The 22,785-nt window shown below is 42.5% G+C and overlaps 1 protein-coding gene across 3 annotated transcripts in view; it reads left to right on the top strand.

The window, feature by feature from the left end:
• The window catches only part of znf516 (zinc finger protein 516), a 143,323-nt gene that overhangs the window by 86,917 nt on the left and 33,621 nt on the right, over positions 1–22,785 (top strand). For 2 of the 3 annotated variants that reach the window (XM_072261502.1, XM_072261513.1), the window contains one exon: positions 8,411–9,976. The exons of the other annotated variant lie outside the window; for it this stretch is intronic. In XM_072261502.1, coding sequence (XP_072117603.1) covers positions 8,411–9,976 — 1,566 coding nt within the window. The remainder of the gene's footprint in view (positions 1–8,410; positions 9,977–22,785) is intronic. 3 annotated transcript variants of the gene reach the window in all.

Here is a 22,785-nt window from a genome sequence, read left to right as displayed (position 1 = left end):
AGGGAAGGTGTCTGCAGATCAAGACTCACCACAACTAGACCAGAGTTGGAGATGCTTAATACCAAACCTAACTGGTTAACCTTTACCATCAGTCCAGCCATATATAAAGCATTTGGTCCAAAAGATTCTTCTTTACAGTGTAATTTCCATACTTAATGTTGCCCTGTTGGAAAGGTGCAATCAGTAAGGTGACAAAATGGTGCAGGTCCTTGTGAGTGTCAGCAGTTTTATGGATAGCAGGTGTAATTTATGGGAAATTAAATATATCTGGAGTTTAAAATAACTTCAGAAAGTTCTGAAAAAGTTCAGAAAATCAGACAAGACCTGTAGATGGATACATAGAATGAATGTGTAAGATCAGCAACCACTCACCATTGATATAAGGCATTAGCATTCTCTCTCTCTCTCTCTCTCTCTCTCTCTCACTCACTCACTCTCTCACACTCTCTGTCACACTCTCTCACACTCTCTCACTCTCTCTCTCACACTCACTCTCTCTCTCACACACTTTCTCACTCTGTCTCACTCTCACTCTCTCTCACGCACACACTCTCACTCTCTCTCACACACACACTCTCTCTCACACTCTCTCACTCTCTCTCTCACAATCACTCTCTCTCACACACTCTCTCATTCTGTCTCACACTGTCTCTCTCTCACTCACTCACTCTCTCACACTCTCTCACTCTCTCTCAGTCTCTCTCTCACTCCCTCTTTCACTCTCTCTCTCTCTCTCTCATGTTGCATCTGCAGCTCTGACCCCTTTGCTTTTTTTCATCCCTTTTGCACATTTGCTTTTCAAAGAGCATTTCAGCTCCTGATATCTCCAATCAGAATTCTCTCTTGCCTGCTTTGATTGCAACAAAGCTAGATTCAAAATGTTGACAAGTCCTTCCTCACCCGCCCCAACCAAAGATGCTACTGAGTTCCTCCGGCAGATTGTTTGTTGCTCCAGATTCCAACATCTGCAGTCCCTTGTGTCCATATGCTTTAGAAAATCTCCTTCACTATTCATTCTAGACCTTTAACTTGATGTGAGTTGTTCAGCCCTAAAATATCTAAGGACCTTCAGACAACACCTTGATCAATACAACAATCATTTAAAGCAAATAGAAGTTGGCCATGCAAACATCTCTTTGATAATTCTGTGTATTGAGGTGATTTTGTTTTTGGATAGACAGGGAGTCTTGTATCTGGGCTAGGTTAGGCTAGATGATTACTTTATTAGAAGGTCTCCATAGCAACAGCCTGAAAATGAGTCACGGTGACTAACAGAGCTGGATTGGCACCTAAGAGAGAAGAAAATAGAAGATTGTACAGAGAGATTCAAGAAGATTCAAGATCGAATGCAGTAAGATCCTCGCTTCTAAGCTGCATGTGAAGCAGATTGTTCCCACTCTACCACAGTATGACTAGCAAGAAGACCTTGATAAGTCTTTGAAGCAATACGAGTCCCAAGAGAATTTAATACATTAGTTGAATCCTTGTTTTCAGCTGTTAAAGAATTAAATCTTTATATTCTTTATTATCATGGGGACCATTAAAGGCTAAGGGTATTCTATAATAAAATTCCACAAACATTGCTTATCAGGGCAGAAGTGGCTAATAGGAGAGGGCTTAATGTTAAGTTGATTGGAGGGAAGTATAGGCGGGTTGTCAGAGGTAATTTTTTAAAACAGAGAGTGGTGGGTGTGTAGAGTGCCCTGCTAGAGTCAGATACATTAGGAACATTTAGGAAACTCTTAGGCACATGGATGAAAGAAAGCAATTGAGGGCTATGTAGGAGGGAAGGGTTAGATTGGTCAGAGTAGGTTAAAAGGTCAGCACAGCATCATGAGGGAACGGCCTGTACTGTGCTTTAATGTTCTGTGCTCTGTATTTTGACTGGATCACTGATCAGTCCAGGTCAGAATTCCAGGTCAGAGATCGGTGAAAATAACAGGGTTTTATTTAAGTGTAGCTGTGCTAATTGAGTCTTGATGCACTTATCTACCAGTGGGCCTATTCAGTTCGTGCTAGCTCCCGAAAGAGTAAACGTCTCAGTCCCATCCCTCCAACCCGTTTCACTGTACCAGTGCAACTCGTTCATTCCATCAACTCCACACTTGATGCTTTTATTTTGCCACTGACCTTCACCAAGGGATCAATCGTTTACGGTAGATAATGAACATACTTTAATGCCTTGACATAAATCGAAGACACTGGTGAGGTGGCATCTAAACTATTGTGCACTCAGTTTTGGTTACCTTGTCAATAAACTGGAAAGAGCACAAAAGGAGATTGATGAAAATGTTACCATAGCTCGAGGGTCTGCCTTATGGGGTTAATAGACATTTGGACACATGTATCGATAGGAAGGGTATGGGAATGTGGGCCAATTATGGACAAGTTGAACTAGCTGAGATGGGGACCTTGTTTGGCATGGATGAGTTGAGCTGAAGAGCCTGTTTCTGTGCTATATTAAGTTGGTAAGTTGGTTTATTATTGTTGCATATACCAAAGTGCATTGAAAATTTTATTGTGTGTGCATCCATACAGATCATTTCATTACAGCACTGCATTGAGTTAATTGGGTGGCTCAGCAGCAGAGTGGTTAGCATAACTCTTTACAGTGCCCGCAGTCAGAGTTCAATTCCCACCACTGTCTGTAAGGAGTTTGTACAAACTTCTTGACACCTCATGGGTTTCCTCTGGGTGCTCCGGCCTCCTCCCATTTTCCAAAGACTTGCGTGTTAGTAAGTTGTGTGCACACCATGTTGCGCCAAAAGCATGGTGTCCCTTGTGGGCTTCCCTCAGCACATCCGCGGACTGTGTTCATCCTTGATACCAATGATGCATTTCACTGTATGTCTCAACGTAGGCGTGGCGCTTAAAATTAATCTAATATATAAGACAAAACATTAACAAAATAGAAATTAATGTGTTACAGTTACAGAGAAAGTCAAGAGCAAACAGACAGTAAGATGCAAGGCCACAACAAGGTAGATTGGGAGTACCAGAGTCCATCTAACTGTTCTCAATTGACTTACAACAGAAGCTGCTTTTGAACCCGGTGGCGTGTGCTTTTGGGTTTTTGTATCTTCTACCTGAGGAGAGGGGGGTAGAAGAGAGAATGAGCAAGGTGGGTGGAGTCTTTAACTATGCTGTCTTTTTTTTTTAACCAAGGCAGCAAGAAATATGGTCAGTCTTCGTGGAGGACAGGCCAGCTTCCTTGACGGGCTGGGCCACACCCACAGCCTCCTGCAGTTTCTAGTGGTCTTGGGCAGAACAGTCACAGAACAAAGCCATGATGCAGTGAAGTGAAGGTCAAAGGGGACATTTCAGCCTCCTGGTGTGCTTTCCTGGCAGTGGTTCTGTGACAACGATGTGAACGGAGCCAGTGTGATCAGTGGAAACCACACAACCATGGTGAGAAAGTTGCAACTCCACACAGACGGCCGTCGAGCCTGGGGTTTGACCAAGTCCCTGGAACTGTGGGGCAGCATCACTAACCGCTGTACCAAAGTGTTGCAACCCGTGGCTGTATGCTGGAGTGGGAGGAGAAGCCTTAAGTGTAGGAATGTCTCAGATATTCCCAACAGGGAATGACCTGCACAGTTCCCACTGGGAACAGTTCTCTCTCTCTCCCTCTCCCCCATCTCTCTCTCAACCCCCCCCTTGCCCCCCCTCTCACCTCCCCTCTCTCTCTTGCCTCCCTCTCTCTCTCATCTCCCTCTCTCTCTCTCGATCCCCCTTGCCTCCCCTCTCTCGCCCCCCTCTCACCTCCCCTCTCTCTCTCACCCCCCTCTCTCGCCCCCCTCTCACCTTCCCTCTCTCTCTCGCCCCCTCTCTCGCCCCCTTCTCTTGCCTCTCTTTCTCACCCCGTCTCTCGCCCTCTCTCTCACCTCCCCTCTCTCTCTTGCCTCCCTCTCTCTCTTGTCTCCCTCTCTCTCTCTCACCCCCCTCGACACTCTCTCTCTCTCGCCCCCTCTCTTTCACCCCCCTCTCTCGCCCCTCATCCTCTCTCTCTCTTGCCCCCCTCACCCCCCTCTCTCTCACCCCTCTCCCTCTCCTGTCCTCTCCTTCTCTCTCCTATCTCTCTCTCACCACTCTCTCTCTCTCTCTCTCTCTCTCTCTCTCTCTCTCTCTCTCTCTCGCTCTCTGTCTCTCCCTCTTCCTTTAAGACCTTCTTAAAGCCTACATCATGCCAAACTTCAGGTTGAGTTTACAGTCATGTGTACAAGTACAGTGAGTTATAGGTAGAGTGAAAACTTTGTTTGTAGCAGCTTCATAGGCACACAGATTTGGACCATGCACAGAATATAAATTATGCATAAGTTATACATATATTATACAAAAAGCTGTGCAAAAACGCATAATCTGAGACAATGTCATTACTGATGGTTTTTGAACATCAAATCCATTTACCTTTGACAGATAGGATGAAGTAAGAAACAATCTATGTTTGCTGTTTTAATTTTAAATTACTTTTTCTTTGAATATCAACTGGTGATCTGTAGAGGGAAAAGGGCAGGTGACATTTCAAGTCTAGACAGTTCAGGCGAAGGGTCTTGACGTAATCTGTCAATTGTCCATTTCGCTGTACAGACGCTGCCTGACAGGCTGAGTTCTTCCAGCTCTTTGCTCCAGATTCCGGGACCTGCATCCTCTTGTGTCTCCAACAAGTGGTGGTGTCTGAGGGAGGAAATTGCAAAAGACAAGTGCGCTGGATGAAGTTTCAATCTTCAACCAGCATTCAACTTTAGTGTTGTTTACTAACAAAAGTTTGATTTTTAAAAAACCTACTTGCTGCAGCATCACAGGCATATAGAATTAAAGATGCATTCACAAGGAAAACATATATTAAACATAATTTATACAAGAAAGAAAACAGAATTAAAGTAAGTCCGTTTTATGACAAAGTGGTCGTTGTGTTGCTATGCTGAGGCAGTGATTGGGGAAGATGTCAGAGAAGTGGCTAGCGAGGAACTTCTGCTGGTGTATGACTGAAGTTTCCACGGGGATCGGCGCGCTGTGAAAAGGCTGCTGCAGTCTCTGCTGCTCTCTAGTGAAGAAGGAAGGATGGCTGCAGCTGGCCAGATCAGCTGAGATCTGGAGATCTGGAGATTGGAAGTGGCTCCACCTAGTGGCACCTCTTTGATTTACAGGCCAAGAGGTCTTTCAGTAAGAGCAGTTACGGAAATAGGCATGAAAACTAGAAACAGGAAAACGAGTACAGATTATGGATATATTTCAAATCACAAGAAGAGGCAGGCTGTTTATTTTAAACCAACAGGCGCAACTCTAATCACTGGAGTTTAGAAACATGATGACCACTCTGCCCTGAAATGGACAATCTTTGTTTTAATTGTGTTCTCTCTTGTAAAAGTTGTTAAGTATATGGTTAATTTATGTTTTTTGTGAATGCTGCTCATATGATGCTGGGGCCTGTGATGCCTCGGCAAGTACATTTTTAGTTGCACCTGGGTGTACATGACAATAAACTGGACTTTGACTACTCAACCACTTGTAATTGGAATCACCATGCTCATGCTGATATTATGTATCATACATGGGTGCTTAACTGTTAGACACGGAAGACGTCCTGGTCATCCATTGTGCCTAGTCCCATCTCCAGCTGTCTCGACTCTTGTCTTGCCACTGGATCCAGATGGGAATTGGGAAGAGAGAGTGAGGCTGACGCTGCGCAACTCTCCCTCACTTAAATCCAAATCACGCGCTAGTCTCGACACCATCATAATGGTGTCGAGGTCATCATCAACGTCAATGATGGACAAACAACAACTGTTAGTATGCTCAGAAATTTGTAGGTTTGAATCCCATTCTAGAGACTGGACCAGGTAATTCAGATTGACTTGCTTGGCGGAGGGAGTGCTGCACTGTTGGAGGAGTGATTATTTTTGGGTGAAGCATAAAAACCAATATCCTAGTTGTGAGTTAAGATGTGAGGTATTTGGAAGAATAGCGGGGATTTCCCCAAGGAATGCCATTAAAATAGATTTAATTTTAGTTGCTCTAAATCTGGGATCTTGCTGTGCATAGATTGGCTTTCACGTTTCGGACGTTGTAGTCATCACTGCATTTCAGTAGGGCTGGGATTATTTGAAAATCCTGAGGAATTGTGTGTAAATGTAATTTTTTTTTATCCTCTCCGGTTTGGCTTCCTGATGGTTATGGAAACCAAAGATTTTAATACTCATGAGTAGGCCATGCTGTCTATGTCACTGGAGAAAATGAAGCTCCGAAGGCTATGGACCAAAGCTTCCAGTACACTGTCCATGACCCTATAGTTTACATCTCCACAAGTACATGTCCAAATACTGCTCAGATGTGATGAGGATTTTAATCATTACCAGCCCCTTAGGATGTGTGCTTCAGGGCGCACCAACCTCTGAGTGAAATATTTCCCTTCCTCTCCCATCTGATCTCCCTACCAACTGCTTCAAATCTACTTTTCACCCTGCCTCTTAGGAAAATGGGTCATTTCTATTTATTTTTATTTAGTAATTGTATATACCTTAATTAAATCCCAGACCAGAAATATCTTGCCCTCCACAGATGCTGCCTGACCTGCCAAGTGTTGCCTGATTGTCTCAGATTTCCAGCATCAGTTTTGAGGTTTTATTGTATTCTTTTTAAAACATAGAACGTAGAACAATAGAGCACAGGAACAGCTCCTTCAGTCCATGGTGTTGTGACAATTTAATTAAGTTAATGGCACCTATCTCTTCTGCCTGCACATGATCTGTATCCCTCCATTCTTAGTTATAAACAAAATCCAGATGTGGGCAGATAAGTGGCAGGTGAAATTTAATGCAAGTAAATGTAGAATGTTACATATAGGAAGTAGAATTATTAGATATAAATATACAATGGCGGGGGGGGGGTTTGAGTGAGAAAGTATGAGAAGGATTTGGGCATCCTGGTAGACTCGTCACTATCATCATCTAGGCAATGAACAGAAGCGATTAGGAAGGTTAATAGAATGTTAGGCTATATAATGCGCTCAGTGGAGTTCAAGTCTAGAGACGTTCTCCTTCAGCTGTATAAAGCGCTTGTGAGTCCACATCTTGAGTACTGCGTACAATTTTGGTCTCCATATTTTGTGAGAGGCGTGAAGGCACTGGAGAGAGTCCAGAAAAGGGCAACAAGACTCATTCCCGGTCTACAGGATATGAGCTATGAAGATTGAAAGAAGTAAATCTTTTCAGCCTAAGTAGATGTAGAATGAGAGGAGACATGATAGAAGCGTTTAAAATCATTAAGGGTACAAGTAAGGTGGGTCCATCAATGAGGACACGGGGCCATAGGTTGAGACTGGTTAAAGGGAGATTTCAGACTAACATCAGGAAGCATTTCTTAACAAAGCAAGTAACATGGACACATGGAACAAACTACCTTGTTGTGTAGTTGAGAGTAGTACCTTAGAGACTTTCAAATCTAAACTTGATAGTTATTTCAACACACTATGTGAATAGGAATTTGGCAAGTTTGTTGGGCCGAGCGGCCAGTTCTTGTCAAAAAGTTTCTAATATTCTCTGTATATTCACACGCTTATCTAAGAGCCTTGTAAACATCTCTATCATATCTACCTCCACCACTACCCTGGACAGACCATTCCAGGCACCCAGTACTTTTTGTGTAAACAAGAAACTTGCCCCACACATTCCCTTTGAACCTTACAGCCTCACCCTAAATACCCTCTAGTATTAGATATCTCGATCTTGGGGAAAAAGATACTGGCACAACGCTGTTAGATAAGGTGTTGAACAACATGTTCAGGACAATAGCCTTTATCAGTCAGGGCAATGAGTATAGGTGTTAGAAAACTATGCTGTAGTTATTTAACTTATTGGTGAGGCTGCACTTGGAATATCATGTACAGTTTTGGTGATCCTGTTACAGGCAGGATTTTATTAGACTACAAAGAATGCTGAAAACATTTACCAGAATGTTCTCTACACTTGGGCGCCTAAGGTACAAGAAGAGGTTGTGCAGACTAGGAGTTCATCCCCTGGAATGCAGGAGATTGAGGGGTGACCTGATTATGAGGGGCAAGTAAAATTATGAGGGGCATAGACAAAGTGAAAATACATGTTATTTTTCGCAGAGAGTGGTAAAAACATGAGAGCATAGGTTTAAAAACAGAGGCAAGAGATTTTAAAGGATCATCATGGGTAGTTTTCTCAGACAGACGGTGGTGCATATTTGGAATGAGCTGCCAGAAATAATGGTTGAAGCAGGCACTTCAGCAACATTTAAGAGCCATCTAGATAAGTATTTGGATAGAAGTTTAAGGGGCCATGAACCAAGCACTAGAAGATAAGCATGGACAAGTTGGAATAAGGTACCTGTTTCTGTGCTGCTTCATTCTATGACTCTCATATATTTTCTGTTTATCTTCCACTAGAAAAGCTTCACGAAAGTTTTCCTTGTGACACAGTGACCGAGTCACCTTCACTCCTTTGCGACAAGGACAGCTCTTCCACATTTCCTCAGAATGGAACTAAAGAAGACCTTCCAAATCCCACTATTGGGAATAAAGTTTCTTTAAGTGACATAGCTGGAGTCTTCCCTTCCCATAGGAATGCCGCTTGCTTTTCGGATGCTAAGGGATCCCATGCAGGTTCTGAACGTGGTTCACTCGCTGAAACAGGTGCACCTTTAGAACAACCTAAACATGAGCTTGTTGGTGCATTGGAAGATGGCCTTCATTCCAATTTACCGCCAAGTTACCAGAATACAGCAAAGAATAGAGTAATGTCAAGGAATACAGAGTTACCTCAAAATAGCAATGCCTTAAGGACAGCAAAGCCCACACAACATAAAGGGGGATGCCAGATCTCTGATTCAAATAAAACTGGAGAACAAGATGAGTTTCCTTTGGATCTGACCTTGGCATTGTTGAATGATGTTCCTTGCAGAGATAATTTCAATCTGAGGGGCAGGCTTTCCACACCACCACAGAATACAATGGTCATTCATTTTTGTCAGTTTTGCAGTTACACAACTCTTTATCCTGAAGTTTTATTAATGCATCAACGGATCAACCACAAGTTGAAACTCCACATCTCCCCTCCAGAATGTCTTTCGAGGAATAAGTCAAAAGCCAATGGTCATCACCCAGTGGGCATCAGTGGTGTTAGGCGCACGGGTCCTCCTCCGTTATTGAATGGCAAAGAGAGTTCTCCCATGGTTTTCTCTAGGGCAGTTAGCACCTACCAGCCTCGTCCAAGCCAGTCAGCAGCACTGAATTCTTCTCCATCATCCTTGGCAACCTCTGGAAAGCCAATTGATTCAGCTCTGTGCAGAACACCCACCCAACCTACAGGCAGAATATCTAGAGGGCCTGTTTACGATCCTCAGTGGTGTCAGAGAGCAAACAACAACCAGGAACAATGTGGTTTAACTTCAGAATCAAGATCGAGGCCAAATACTGGTTCACAGCAAAAAATATCACAAGTTGGCAACTTCGGAAAAAGTTTTTTCAGTTCAGCTTCTGTGTTCTTGGGATCTGGCATGCCAATTAGGAGAGTGTCAGAAAGCCAGGGTATGCTGAAGGAAGCTGGGGAACTAGCACCATGTACTGATCGGCACCAGGCATACCCAACAAACGGTCATGGTAGTCGAAAGCTCAAGGACCAAGCTTCACCCAAAGATGTCCAGCATGCTCTGTATAAATCTGCCCCTCTGTTTCAGCAGGAGTGCTGGTCAGTAGATACAAGTAAGCTGGGCTTATTTGGGAGTCCCCCACGAGATGGGAGGACAAACACGCCTCGGGTACATTACTCCAGCCCAGCAAAAGACTCCACATTTGTACACACAGTCAGACAAGTATGGCCTCCAGCAGTAAGGGAGGTGTCCAAGTGCATAGATCCCATTTACACGCCTCTGCCCTACAGATCTGGAGACTTGTCCGCCTTCTACCGTGGCTGGAGAGGTAACCATCACTTTTTGTATCCAGCAGAAAAAAGAGGTTAGTATTTCAGTCAGGTTTGAAACTCTACAATAATATGTTTGACCAAATGAGATTTCCTGCCCTTGTTCCACACACATGTACTGCTTCCAGAATCACAATGTTGATCATGTAGCAAAAACAAGGAGAATAGTGACCCTCAATAATAGTGTAACCAAGATGGTATCACTGCCTTTGGTTTATCTGATATTGATTGGTATTGAATTAATATTGAGAATGTCTGAGATTATTGGGGAGAAAAGCATTCAACAACACCAACTGGAGGACTGGAAAATTACAATTGTTGCTCCACTCTTTCGGGGGCGGGGGGCTCCAGTTAGCCTGACTTCAGTGGTTGGGAAGATGTCAGGGTCCATTATTAAGGATGAGGTTTCAGGGTCCTTGGAGGCACATGATGAAGTATGGGTTCCTTTAGGGGAAGTCTTGCCTGACAAATTTGTTGGCATTCTTTTGAGGAAATAACAGGCAGAATAGACAAAGGAGAGCCAGTGGATGCAGCTTATTTGGATTTTCAGAAAGCCTTTGACAAGGTGCTGCACATGAAGCTGCTTAACAAGATAAGAGCCCAGGGTATTACAGGAAAGACACTAGCATAGATAGAAGATTGACTGAATGACAGGAAGCAGAATGTCGGAACAAAGGGAGCCTGTTCTGGTAGGCAGTCAGTGACATGGTATTCCACAGGGGTCGGTATTGGGGCTGCTGCTTTTCACGTTGTATGTCGATGATCTGGATGATGGAATTGATGCCTTTGTGGCCAAGTTTGCAGACAATACAAAGGTAGGTGGAGGGGCAGGGGAAGCAGAGAGTCTGTAGAAGGGCTTGGACAGATTGGGAGTCCTCGTGTATGACTGCCTAGAGATTAACTTGCAGGTTAAATTAGTGGTGTGAAAGGCAAATGCAATGTTAACATCCATTTCAAAAGGACTAGAATATAAGAGCAAGGATGTGATGCTGAGACTTTATAAGGCATTGGTCAGACCACACTTGGAGTATTGTGAGCAGTTTTGGGCCCCATATCTAAGAAAAGACATGCCAGCATTGGAGAGGGTCCAGAGGAGATTCACGATAATGATTCCGGGAATGAAAGGATTAACATATGAGGAGCGCTTGATAGCTCTGGGCCTGTACTCACTGGCGTTTAGAAGAATGAGGGGAGATCTCATTTAAACCTATTGAATATTGAAAGGCCTAGACAGAGTGGATGTGGAAAAGATGTTTCCTGTAGTGGGTGAGTCAAGAAGCAGAGGGCACAGCTTCAGAATATTGGAACTTCCATTTAGAACAGAGATGAGATGGAATATCTTTACCAAGAGGGTGGTGAATCTGTGGAATTCATTGCCATGGATGACTGTGGAGGCAAATCATTGGATATATTTATAGCAGAAAGTAATAGGTTATTGAATGGCCTAATTCAGCTCCTATGTCTTATCACCTAATCAAATTCATAAAGATTTGGGTGTAGGAGGTTAGTGGCGCCAGTGCTAGATGGTTGTACGGAGACCAGACAGTATTCGCATGCTCATAGCTCAGGAAGGCTCCTCGGTTAGTATAATAAGTTGGGCCAAAGGGCTTGTTTTTGTGGCATGTAGCTTTATAACTACATGTTATCAGGTAGTAGGGAATGGTCGTATTGAGCTCAGTGATAAAATATTGCATTCAGGTAGTTAAGATGTGGCTGAGAAGGTGGGGGGATTGAGAGAGAGAGAGAGAGTGGGAGAGAGAGGCAGGTGGATAATCTAATGGTTCTGGTGGCTGAAAAATCATCTGTCGATTAAGTGTTGTCAGCAAGTACCTAATTTAGCAGCTGAGATTGGGAATCAGTTGGAGATGTCCTATCTGAGATTGCTTGATCTTTGATCAAAGATGAATTTCTGTTCAGTGATCAAAATTATACAAGAAAGTACGACAAAAAAAGTATATAAAGTCCCCTTGTAGTGCCAAGAGTGTCAGAGTGAGTTGGTGACTATGGCTGTACAGGTCAGTCATTGAAACTGGTGCTGTGGACTTCAGGCTTCTATCCTTCCTGCCCAGTAGTACCTTTGAGAAGATGGCAAGGCCCAGGTGTTGGGCATCTTAGAGGACAGATGTTGCCTTGTTGAGGCAGTGCTTCCTGTAGATACTACCTGAGGTGGGGCGAGATGTGCCTTTGACTGAGACTATTACTCTCTGCAGTTTCTTGCATTTCTGCACATTTGAAATACTCCACCTGACCATGATGTGGCCAGTCAGGATACATTTTAACAGTACAACTGGAGAACTTTGTTAGAATGTTCAGTGACAAGTTGAAGCTCTTTAATCTTCTGAGAAAGTAAAGGTGCTGATGCTGATTCCTCATGGTTGTATTTATGTGCTGGGATCATGGCAGGTCATCCAGTATGTTGATGCCAGGAATTTAAAGCTGTTGACTCTTCCCACCACTGATCCCCCAATGTAGACTGGCACATGTTGGCCTTCCTTCCCCTTCTGGAAGTCAACAATCAGCTAGTTGGTTTTCCTGAAGTTGAGTGAGAGGTCGTTGCAGTGGCTTCACTCTATAGATGTCTTATCTCACACTTGGAGTCTCAGCACTCTCCCAAAACTTTACCCAGTTTGCAGCTTGCTTTCACTGTGCACCACTTCAACAAAAAAAAAGACTAGTGAACACATAAAAAAAAACACACCCACATCAAATGGGTGGTTACCTTATTCCCATTCTAGAAACAGAAATGCTGGTATTTGAAATAATTTGGTAGCGTAATATGTTCAACACTGCTTTTGATTCTGTTGGCTTTGTCAAATCACACCAGGTGGCGTTGGAGCATAATCTCAAACTTGTTTCAGACTGTTGTGCACTTGACAGCCAAACTTAACTACACACCAGCCACATCGGCACTGAGGCTATGAGAACAGGTCAGAGGTTTGGTATCCTGAGACAAGTGTGTGAGGTTTTTGCTGGCACCACCAGTCCATCCCAGCATTAGCAATGCCAAGTCAGAAGCATGCTGGAACATCCTCCCCTTTCCTTGATCATCCTGAATGTTCATTCCCTCTAACAGTGTCCAGTGACAATTCATCCAGCCTATTCCATCCACACCCCTCCTCTGTCAGGCATTCACCCTCACCCTCTCTCACCAAGGGCAGTAGGCACAGGGGCACTTTGTTTCTACAAACATCCCCCCCCCCCCCCATCCTTACCTAGACAGACTTAAGCTTCCTATTATCTTTCTCCCCTCCTCAGTCCTCCGATTCCTCTGACCCCGCTCTTACAGGCAATCTCCCCTCTCCACTTTCAGTCCTGACGCAGGGTTTTGATCCAAAATGTCAACAATTTCTTTCCCCTAACAGATTGATGCTCAACCCCTTAAGTCCTTAATGCAGTTCATTTGTTGAATCTCCACAGGTTCCTGTCCTTGTCTCACACCATCCTGATTGGGAAATTAGTCACCATTTCTTCATCGTCACCAAGTGCAATTGTTATTCTCTAATCTTTCCACCAGCAATTTTAAGTCTGTTAATCTTTGTCAAGACATTTTCAACCGGCTAGTATCATGCTCCTAGTTCTTGGTTACATATCAGCTGAGATTGGGGATCAGCTGGAGAACTTGATCTGAGATTGCTTAATTTTTGATCAAAGATGAATTTCTGTTTAGTGAACAAAATTATACAAGAAAGAACACAAGTAGAACAAAAAAAAGAGTCCAGCACTTTCTTTTAGATGAAGCATTAACATTCCTTCTCTAGTCATAGTCATAGTCATAGTCACCATTTTAACGAAGATTGAGGGAGGTTAGTTTTAGAGTCTTATCAATTTTATTCCTCAGGAAAATATCACCAAAACCGAAGTCTATCATGATCTAATTATTCTTTACGGGAACTTTCTTCGCAGAAATTGGCTCCCGTGTTCCAAAGTAACAGAGGTTACAGAGCAGGACACCACAAGTTGTGGAAGGCCCAACAAGAAGGCAAATCTTCTTTCCAGTGAGAAATGACTTATCAATAAGTTTCAGATGTAGTGTTAATCTATTGGGAGTAGGTTTCCAGGATTGTTTGTGAAGACTGTTGTTCACCTATCTCCAAACCTGTTTAGGCCTGAATTTTGACGCCTCAGGAGTCAAATAAGGGAAGGAATATTTTTGAAATGTTGTGCTGAAGTTGATGCATTAAAAGGACATCTTTTGTTTCAGCCTGCGCCCTGTATGTGCCCACTGGCAGAGGTAGTGCTGATAAACTCTGGCATTAATAATCTAAAGAACTCTGAGGAGCAGCCTCACACACTGGACAAATTAATCACGTTGCCTGCGATCTTCTCTCAACCTTTCCTTTCCTCAGAGAGCACTCGGAGAAGCAGAGTTTGCACACAGAATGGAGGGTGCATCTACATAAATGTAGCATGTGTTTCACCTAAACCCAGTCACCTCAGAGCACACGAGCTCCCACCCAAGTAGGGATTACACTGCTTCACATACTTTTCATTGTGGCTTCCTGACATTCCCTTCCCAACATCCCGACCCATCTTAAGCACCTCATGTTAAAGGAAACCCTGCCTGTAATTGACAGTCATGTGATAAATCTTCCGGTGTCTATAATACTAATTATTTTCTGTAGTTAAAAAACGCCACATGTGCCTTAAGCAAATGTCATTGTTTCTCAGGGTATAAAGTAACCTTTTACATATTTATCAGATGTCATTGTCAAAGTTCATATTGGACATGTAAATGAATTCATTTGCCAGCAGCACTATGAAAATGAAGCACAGATAACATCCATTTTAACATGCATCAGCATTCACACAAAGATCAGCCTTGTTCAGTGATACAGCTATTAGAGGTTTCTCTGACTCATAATCACCAGCCATGTTTGTTCAACTATATTAAACTTGCTAGTGTCATATTTGCCTTTATAATTGCTTCTTTGTTAAAAAAAAATATTTGTTTCCTCTCAGTTCTGAAGAGAATGCAAATGTTTATTGCATCCCACCACTCCCCCTTCCCCGGCCTATATACTTTCTCTTCCTTCTTTCTCAAACTGAAACCTAACACCACAGCATTCACTGATCAAAATACTCCTTTGAGAATTAACTTCTAATTTCTTTTGTAGTTCAATTATGTTTATTTTTTTCCAAAAAAATGTCTACCCTTGTGATTTGAAATAATTACTAAGTTGAAATCTAGTGCTGAACAAAATGATTACTGCTTTGTCAGAGGTGCTGACTATCACCAGTGATGTTAAGTGGAGGTGGATGTAAAACCTCCTGCAGTTACTAATTCGAAGAAGAGCAAAGGGGTTCTCCCTGGCGAACAGAGAATTATTTATTCTTTACCAGCATCTAAAAGCAGATTATCTGCCAACTTGCATGATCCGCTATGTGGAAACTTGCTGTATGTAAATTTGCTGCCAAGTTTCTAGCATTGCAGCAGTTTCTCTGCTTCAAAAGAACTATTCTATTGGCTGTAACTGGGATGCCTGAGGTTAAGAAAGGTGCAAGAGAAATTTTAATTAAATCCATTATTTTCAGTTAAAGTGTGTATTCCCTCCAGTCTTGACTCCTTCCTTTTAACTAAAGTTGTAATTAAACCTGTCTCTGGTTAACAGCTTCCAAAGAACTAGAAAAATATGTTTATCAGTGAAGTAATGAAACTACAGGGAAAATCTCATCAAAATGGCATAAAATAAAGACGACTCCACTTTAAAAATTGTGACCTTTTTTTGTAAAGAAGCAGTAAAGGCTTTATTGAGGTTTCTGTTGTTCTACAGTATGTCCTAATATGTGACCTAAAAATTCACTTTTCCAAGAAAGTTGGTCTGCAGTTATTAATTGACAAGGCACCCATGAAGCTCACACGGTGATTGTGTTGCAATTCAGTACAAGGCACCAGACTTCAATGGAATTAAACAGGCCACAGCTGGAGCATTGTGTACACATCTGATCACCACACTATGGGGAGGACCCGCGGAAGAGATTCATCTGAATATTGCCTGGGGTGGAACATTTCAGTTATAAGCAGAGTTTGGATAGGCTGGGTTTCTTTTCCTTTGGGATCTGATTTGAGGTGTGCAAAATTATGTAGGATAGACACTCTGTAAATAGCAGGATTTTCTCCCCATTGCAGAAGTGTCAAAAATTAAGGGACATGCGACTAAGGGAGGAGAGGTTTGGGAGAGATCTGCAACAGAAGTTGATTGGGATTTGGAGTGCACTGGATGAGTGGTTGGTGGGAGTTTGCACTGTCACAACATTTAATAAGTATCTAGACAAACACTTGAATTACCAAGGCATAGAGCAAGAGTTCCCAAACCTTTCTAATGCCATGGACCATTACCATTAAGCAAGGGGTCTGTGGACTCAGGTTGGGAGCACCTAGCATAGAGGGTTAAAGATCATAGCTGGTAAATGGGATTAATGTCGATGATAATTGATCTACAGTTACTATCTACTCTAATCCCAGTGTACTCTTTTATTAGGCTCATATTTTGTCCTTCCAGGAATTACTGCAGATTCTGATGAATTCACTTCAGAATGCAATACCAAGAAATTGGTTACAAAGTGCCAGAGTTATAAAGCACAACATCTGTGCCTACCTAGACTTACCCTGTTTGGCCCACACCCCTCTAAACATTTCTTATCAATGTACCTGTCCAGATATACTTTTAATGTTGTAATTGCATTCACCTCTACGGTTTCCTCGCGCTCTTCTGGGTGGAGAAGTTTGTTCATCGCATCCCCTTTAAATCTTTCCCCGTTCATCTTAAACCTGTGCCCTCTGTTTCAGACTCCCCTACCCTGGGAAAAAGACTGACTATTCACTTTCGGTATGCCCCTCATGATTTTATAAACCTTTATGAAGTTACCCCTCAGTCTCTTGTGCTCCAGGGAAGACAGTCCCAGTCTATCCAGTCTCTCCTTCTAAAAGCCCTCTTGTCCTGGTAGCATTCTCGTGAAACTCCTCTGCATCCTTTCCAGTTTAGTGACATCCTTCTAGTTGGGCAGCTAGAACTCTTAGATGAATCAGAGAGTCACAGCACAGAAACAGGCTCTTCAGCCCATCTAGTCAATGATGAACTATTAATCTGCCAAGTGTCATCGACCTGCACCCACACCATGGCCCTCCATACCCCTCCCATCCAGGGACCCTTCTAAATTACTCTTAAATGTTGAAAGTGAACCCAAATCCTCCATTTCCACTGGAAGCTTGTTCCACACTCTCATCACACTCCTGTGTTTCCCGTAAACATTTCACATTTCACCTTTCACCCTTAACCTGCTTGCATTTAGCCTCATAATTTTGTATACAGTACCTCTATTTAATCTCCATTCATTCTCCTACATTCCAGGGAACAGACTCTCCTAAACTATTCAACCTCTCCCTATAATTCAGGTCCTCAAGTCCTTGCAACATCCTTGTAAATTTTCCCTGTACTCTTTCAATCTTATTGACATCTTTCCTCTAAGTTGGTGATCAAGACTGCACACAATTCTTCAAATTAGGCTTCACCAATGCCTTATATAACTTCAACATAACATGCCAATTCCTGTATTCAATACTTTGATTTGTGAAGGCAAGCTTTCTTTGTGACCTTATCTACCTGTGACACAGTTAACCACATTATCACCCAGATCATTGATATAGATAACAAACAGCAATAGACCCAGTGCCGATCCCTGCGGCTCTCCACTAGTCACAGGCCTCCAGTCAGAGAGGGAGCCATCTACTTCTACTCTCTGGCTTCTCCCATGAAGCCAGTGTCTATTACTAGAATATTGTCCATCATGTCTGACAATGACAGGAAACTTGTGCGGGAGAGTTCTTAAAGTAGAAAAGCCATTCCACTGGGGCAGTTCCATTCTCTCGACCTCAGAAGTCCAGATCCAGTGGTTCGGATAAATAAACAAAAAAACAGGTCACAAATTTGATTAGCATAACTGAGAAAATAGTATTGTTTGTTGAGAAGGTGTACTATCCACAGGGAAATTTCTGATCTAGTAGTTTTGCATTTTTAGGTATTTACTGGTTATCCGTATATTTATTGCTTCAGCTGATGTCACTGCGCTCTGGAACTTATAAAGCATGGCAACATTGGATGTAGGAGCAAGAGCTGGCTTTCTAATCATCTGAGCCTGATCCACCATTCACCAAAATCATGCTTAAGGACGTACTTGTGGGTGTAAAGAAGCCCCATATATTTCAACAAGTTCCAGGCTTCCTTGTAAACTCACCCTGCACTAAACGGAGTGACATAGAACAGTGAATTCTAACTTTTTGTTCATAGTTTCTCCTGAATTCCTTATTGAATTTATTAGTGGCTATCATATATTCATGAGTCCTGGTTCTGTCCGTGCCCTTGAGTGGAAGTGTCTGTTCTGCAGCTATCTTCTCAAACCTTTTCATATTCATAAAGTGCCATCAGGTCCCACTTCAGTGTTCATTTTTCTAAAGAAATGAGCTTGTCATTCCTGATGGTTAGATCAGGGTGAGATGGTGGTGCAGTGGTTTAATTACTAAACTAATACCCAAAGACGTGAGTTCAAATCCCACTGGAGAAGATGTAAAAAATACATTCAGTTCATGATGTATAATTTAATTTTTAAAATAGCCTAGGAAGTAAAGGTGATCACAAAACATTTGTTGTAAAATAAAACCCATCTGGTTTATTAATGTCCTATCTTCTTCCTACATGGATTCATAGAGTTACCCAGCATGGAAACAGGCTCTTCATCCCAACTTTTCAAAGTCAAACAAGCTGCCTGTCTATACTAGTCCGATCTGCCTGCATGGACCCATATCTCTCTGATCCTTCACCTTTGACCCTTGTCCTGTGTCTCTCTATTCATTTCTTATCCATGTACCCATCTAAAGGCCTTTTGAATGCTAAAATTGCACTTTCTCTGGTTGTTCACACCATATGCACATCACCATCTATCTGGAAACACTTGCCTCTCAGATCCCCTTTGAATCTTTCCCCTCTTACCCTAAAACTATGTCCTCTGGTTTTAGACTACTGTACCCTGAGAAAAAGACAGTGACTATATATCCTGCCTATGCCTTTTGGAGTTTTTAAATATCTGTAAGATCACACCTTAGCCTCCTTCTCTCCAGAGGAAACAAGCCCAGCCTTTCTGGTCTTCCCTTTTAACTCAAACCATCCAGACAGACAACATTGTGAATCTTTGCTGCACTTCTCTGTCTTCATCACACCCTTGCAATAGCAGGGCCAACGGAACTGCATACAGTACTCCATGTGCAGCTTAATCAGCCTCACCTCCTATACTCAAAGCCTCAGCCGATGAAAGCAAACATACCATTTGCCTCCTTCACTACTATATCTACCTGTGTTGCCATTTCCAGAGAACTGTGTGCTTCTGCCTCAAAATCTTGCAGTTTATTATCATTACCCAAGGCCAGCCATGCACAGTGTATGCCCTGGCCTGTCTACAGTCCTTGTATAGTTTGGCCTTCTATAAATATAGACCCAGCAGCATCCAATTACCGTCTGCATTATTTCAGGAAGCCACTCAGCACAAGGAAATTAGAAATGGGAAAAAAGCTGGATGCTCCAGAAAAATTAATAAATCAAAAAAAATTCTCAAGTTCAAGTGTTATTTTAGGAAATTTTGCTGTGCATTTTCTTTGGCTGTGAATTCTTTCGATAATATGGAGATCAGAACTTTGCACAGGTCAGCAGGTGTGATCCAATCAAGATCCTGTACAAATTTACTGTAACTTGTCAGTAAAGTTAATTACAGCAGACTATAACATATAGTGCAACACACACAAAATGCTGGAGAACTCAGTTGGTCAGGCAGCATCTATGGAAATAAAATAAACAGTTGACGTTTTGGGCCATGATCCATCTTCATGACATACAATACTGTTATTGACAGAAATATGAGGCGTTCGTATTAGAATGGAAGAGCAGACTGAGGAGCAGCTTAAATAAAATCTTTATAATGTTATGTTTACATTGCATTAATCCCATTTCTATTCTCCATACATTCTCTTCCGCTTCCCCCCCCCCCCCCCACTCCCAGGTTCTAAGACGCACCTACACAGTAGGAGTAATTTATAGCAGCCAATTAACCAATCAACCCTCACGTCTTTGGGATGTGGGAGAAAACTGGAGCACCTGGAAAAAGTCACATGATCACAGGGAGGACCTGAGGTCGGGACTGAACCTAGGTGTCTGGTGCTGTAAGGTGGTAGCTCTGCCAGCAGTGCCCTCTGCCTTCCTGCACAATTGGAACTGATGCATTGGAGGGAAGACTGGACAAGATGAAGGCAAGACAGATAGATGAAGAGAAGCAAGTGGAGGCAGGGAAGCAGAATAGACACTGGTATGAGCTAGATGGACTGTGGGTTCTGTCTCTAAGACATCCATTGTAAAGTATCATAGGGGAATGATTTTCTAATACTCTAATTTTCATTTCTATGTGTGAATCATGATGTCTCACAAGCATTTTGTTCACTGCACAACTGTACCTGGTGCTCAGACAATTAGAGAAATTTTTTTGATTGTCAGGAATCCATATTGACAGGAAAACTAATTGTAACACCCATATTTCCCTGTGAACATCGAGAGAGGCTATTTAACCCATCAGGGTCTATGCCAACTCTTTGAGTGATTTCCCTATAACTCACGTCTCTCTCAAAGCCCTCTGATTCTCTTAACCAGGCACCGATGCTAGGAATAATTCACAATCACCAGTTATATTAACAGCAAGCACACCTTTTGAATGCAAATAAACCATTGCACTTTGGAGAAACACACATAGTCAGAGGGAGAACATGTGGACTCTGCACAGACAGCACCCAAAGCCAGGTTCGATCTGGGTGAGACAGCAGTGCCACTTGTTGTGCAAATATAGAACATTCACAAACTGTGTTTGATAGAGCTGCACAGCACAGAAAAAGGCCCTCAGACCAACAAGTCCATACTGACCAAGATTCCCATCTAAGCTGGTCCCATTTGCCCACAATTATCCCATATCCTTCTAAACCTTTCCTATCCAAGTACCTTTTAAATACTGTATTGTTAATGTGCCTGTCTCAACCGCTTCCTCCAAAAGCTCACTTCATAGACTGACCATTTGCTGGGTGAAAGTGTTGCCCCTCAGGTTCCAGTTAGATCTCGCCCCTCGTACCTTCAACCTATGACATCTAGTTCTCGATTCCCAGCCCTGGGAAAAAGACTGTGCGCATTCACCCTATCTGTGATTGTAAATAGTTGTTTTGGGGTACGTCTGGAGTTAGGATACAGGTCAGTTGTTGATAATTGGGGCAGCCTCAAAAGGCTGAGCAGTCTAATCCCATCCCCCCCCCCAACCACCCCCTTATCTTGGTTATAATTATAAGACAGAAGTGACAGCACAGAATATATAATACTTTGGTCAAAGAGTAAAGATCCATCCAAATTCATTAGCATTAGCTATTTATGCTTTGGATGTTTTAATATTCAGCGAGTGCTGTTCTTAGTTAGAGACGGTCATTAGGAATCATGTCTGATAGTTAAGCCTGCAGTGGAATCATCTTGTGAAGAAGGCATCAGTCTATGATAGAAGGCAGTCACATAAGTAAGTACATCATGATAAGTGTGAATGATACACGGGAAAGCCAGAGTGATGAAAAGTGACAGAGACCAAATGCAAGTATTGGGCACTCTGGCTCAAATGTTTATAATTAATGTTGTCACTGATTGCTTTCTTCGGCATAAATGTTCAAATTAAAAAGGGCAGTGGCTCCAGGCAGCTATTAGCACACTCTCTGACTCTAAGTGTTGTATTAAATTACCACTTTTTGGCCACAAGCTAACCATCTTAGTAACTGGTATCTTTTGTGATAGTGAAGTTAAATTGCATAATAGCTTTAAAAATGAGACTTTTATTCACAGTTAGTAACATAACTTGCTTACTACAGCTTTAAAAGGCTTTATAGGAGTTCCACAATGGAATTAGAAAGGATGTAAGGGAGAAAAAGAGACCTCAGCCGACCAGTAGATGCAAATATTATGCTTCAATCAAGCCATATTCAATCTTACTTCAACTCAGACTGTCACTATACCTTCCTCCATCTCACTCAAAGACATCCAAGTCATTCACTTCGTCTGTTCCTCGCAGTAGGAAGCTCCATGTTCTAGTGAAGGGGTCTTTGACCTGAAAAATTAAGTCTCTCTCCATGCAGATGCTGTCGACTTGCTGAGTATTTCCAGTGTTTACTGATTTCATTACTGATTTGAAGCAGCAGCAGATGTACGAGTTTCGGACCATATCCTGACTATAGACATTAATATTGGTTTATTATTGTCCTATGCACCAAGATATAGAGTTCCCACGCCATTCCAGACGTAGCATTCCACACATACATAAGAACATAGAGGGAATAAAAAGGAAAACAGAATACAAAATGCAGTGTTACATTTACAGAGAACGTGCAGTGCAGGTAGACAAATAAAGTGTAAGGGTTACGATTTGGTATCTGGGAAAGACTTTAGCATAAGAGAGGCCTGTTCAAGAGTCTGATAGAAGTAGGATAGAAGTTGTCCTTGAGCCTGGTGGTACGTCATCTCAAGCCCGGTCGGAGTGAGGAGAAGAGTGAATGACCAGGATGAAAGGAATCCTTGATTATGTTAGCTGCTTTCCTAAGTCAGCAGAAGGTGTAGACGAAGTCAGTGGAGGGGAGGCTGGATTTCATGATGGACTGGGCTGCGTTCATAACTTTCTGCAGTTTCTTGCGGGCTTAGCAGAGCAGCTACTGTATCAAACTGTAATGCATCTAGGTAGGATGTTTTCTATCGCTCATCTGTAAAAATTATTCAGAGTCATCAATGGCATGCTG

This window comes from Mobula birostris, chromosome 1, assembly GCF_030028105.1.
Source record: "Mobula birostris isolate sMobBir1 chromosome 1, sMobBir1.hap1, whole genome shotgun sequence".
Taxonomy (NCBI): Eukaryota; Metazoa; Chordata; class Chondrichthyes; order Myliobatiformes; family Myliobatidae; genus Mobula; species Mobula birostris.
Note: the sequence above shows the minus strand (reverse complement) of the source record. Positions and strands in the feature narration are given on the sequence as shown.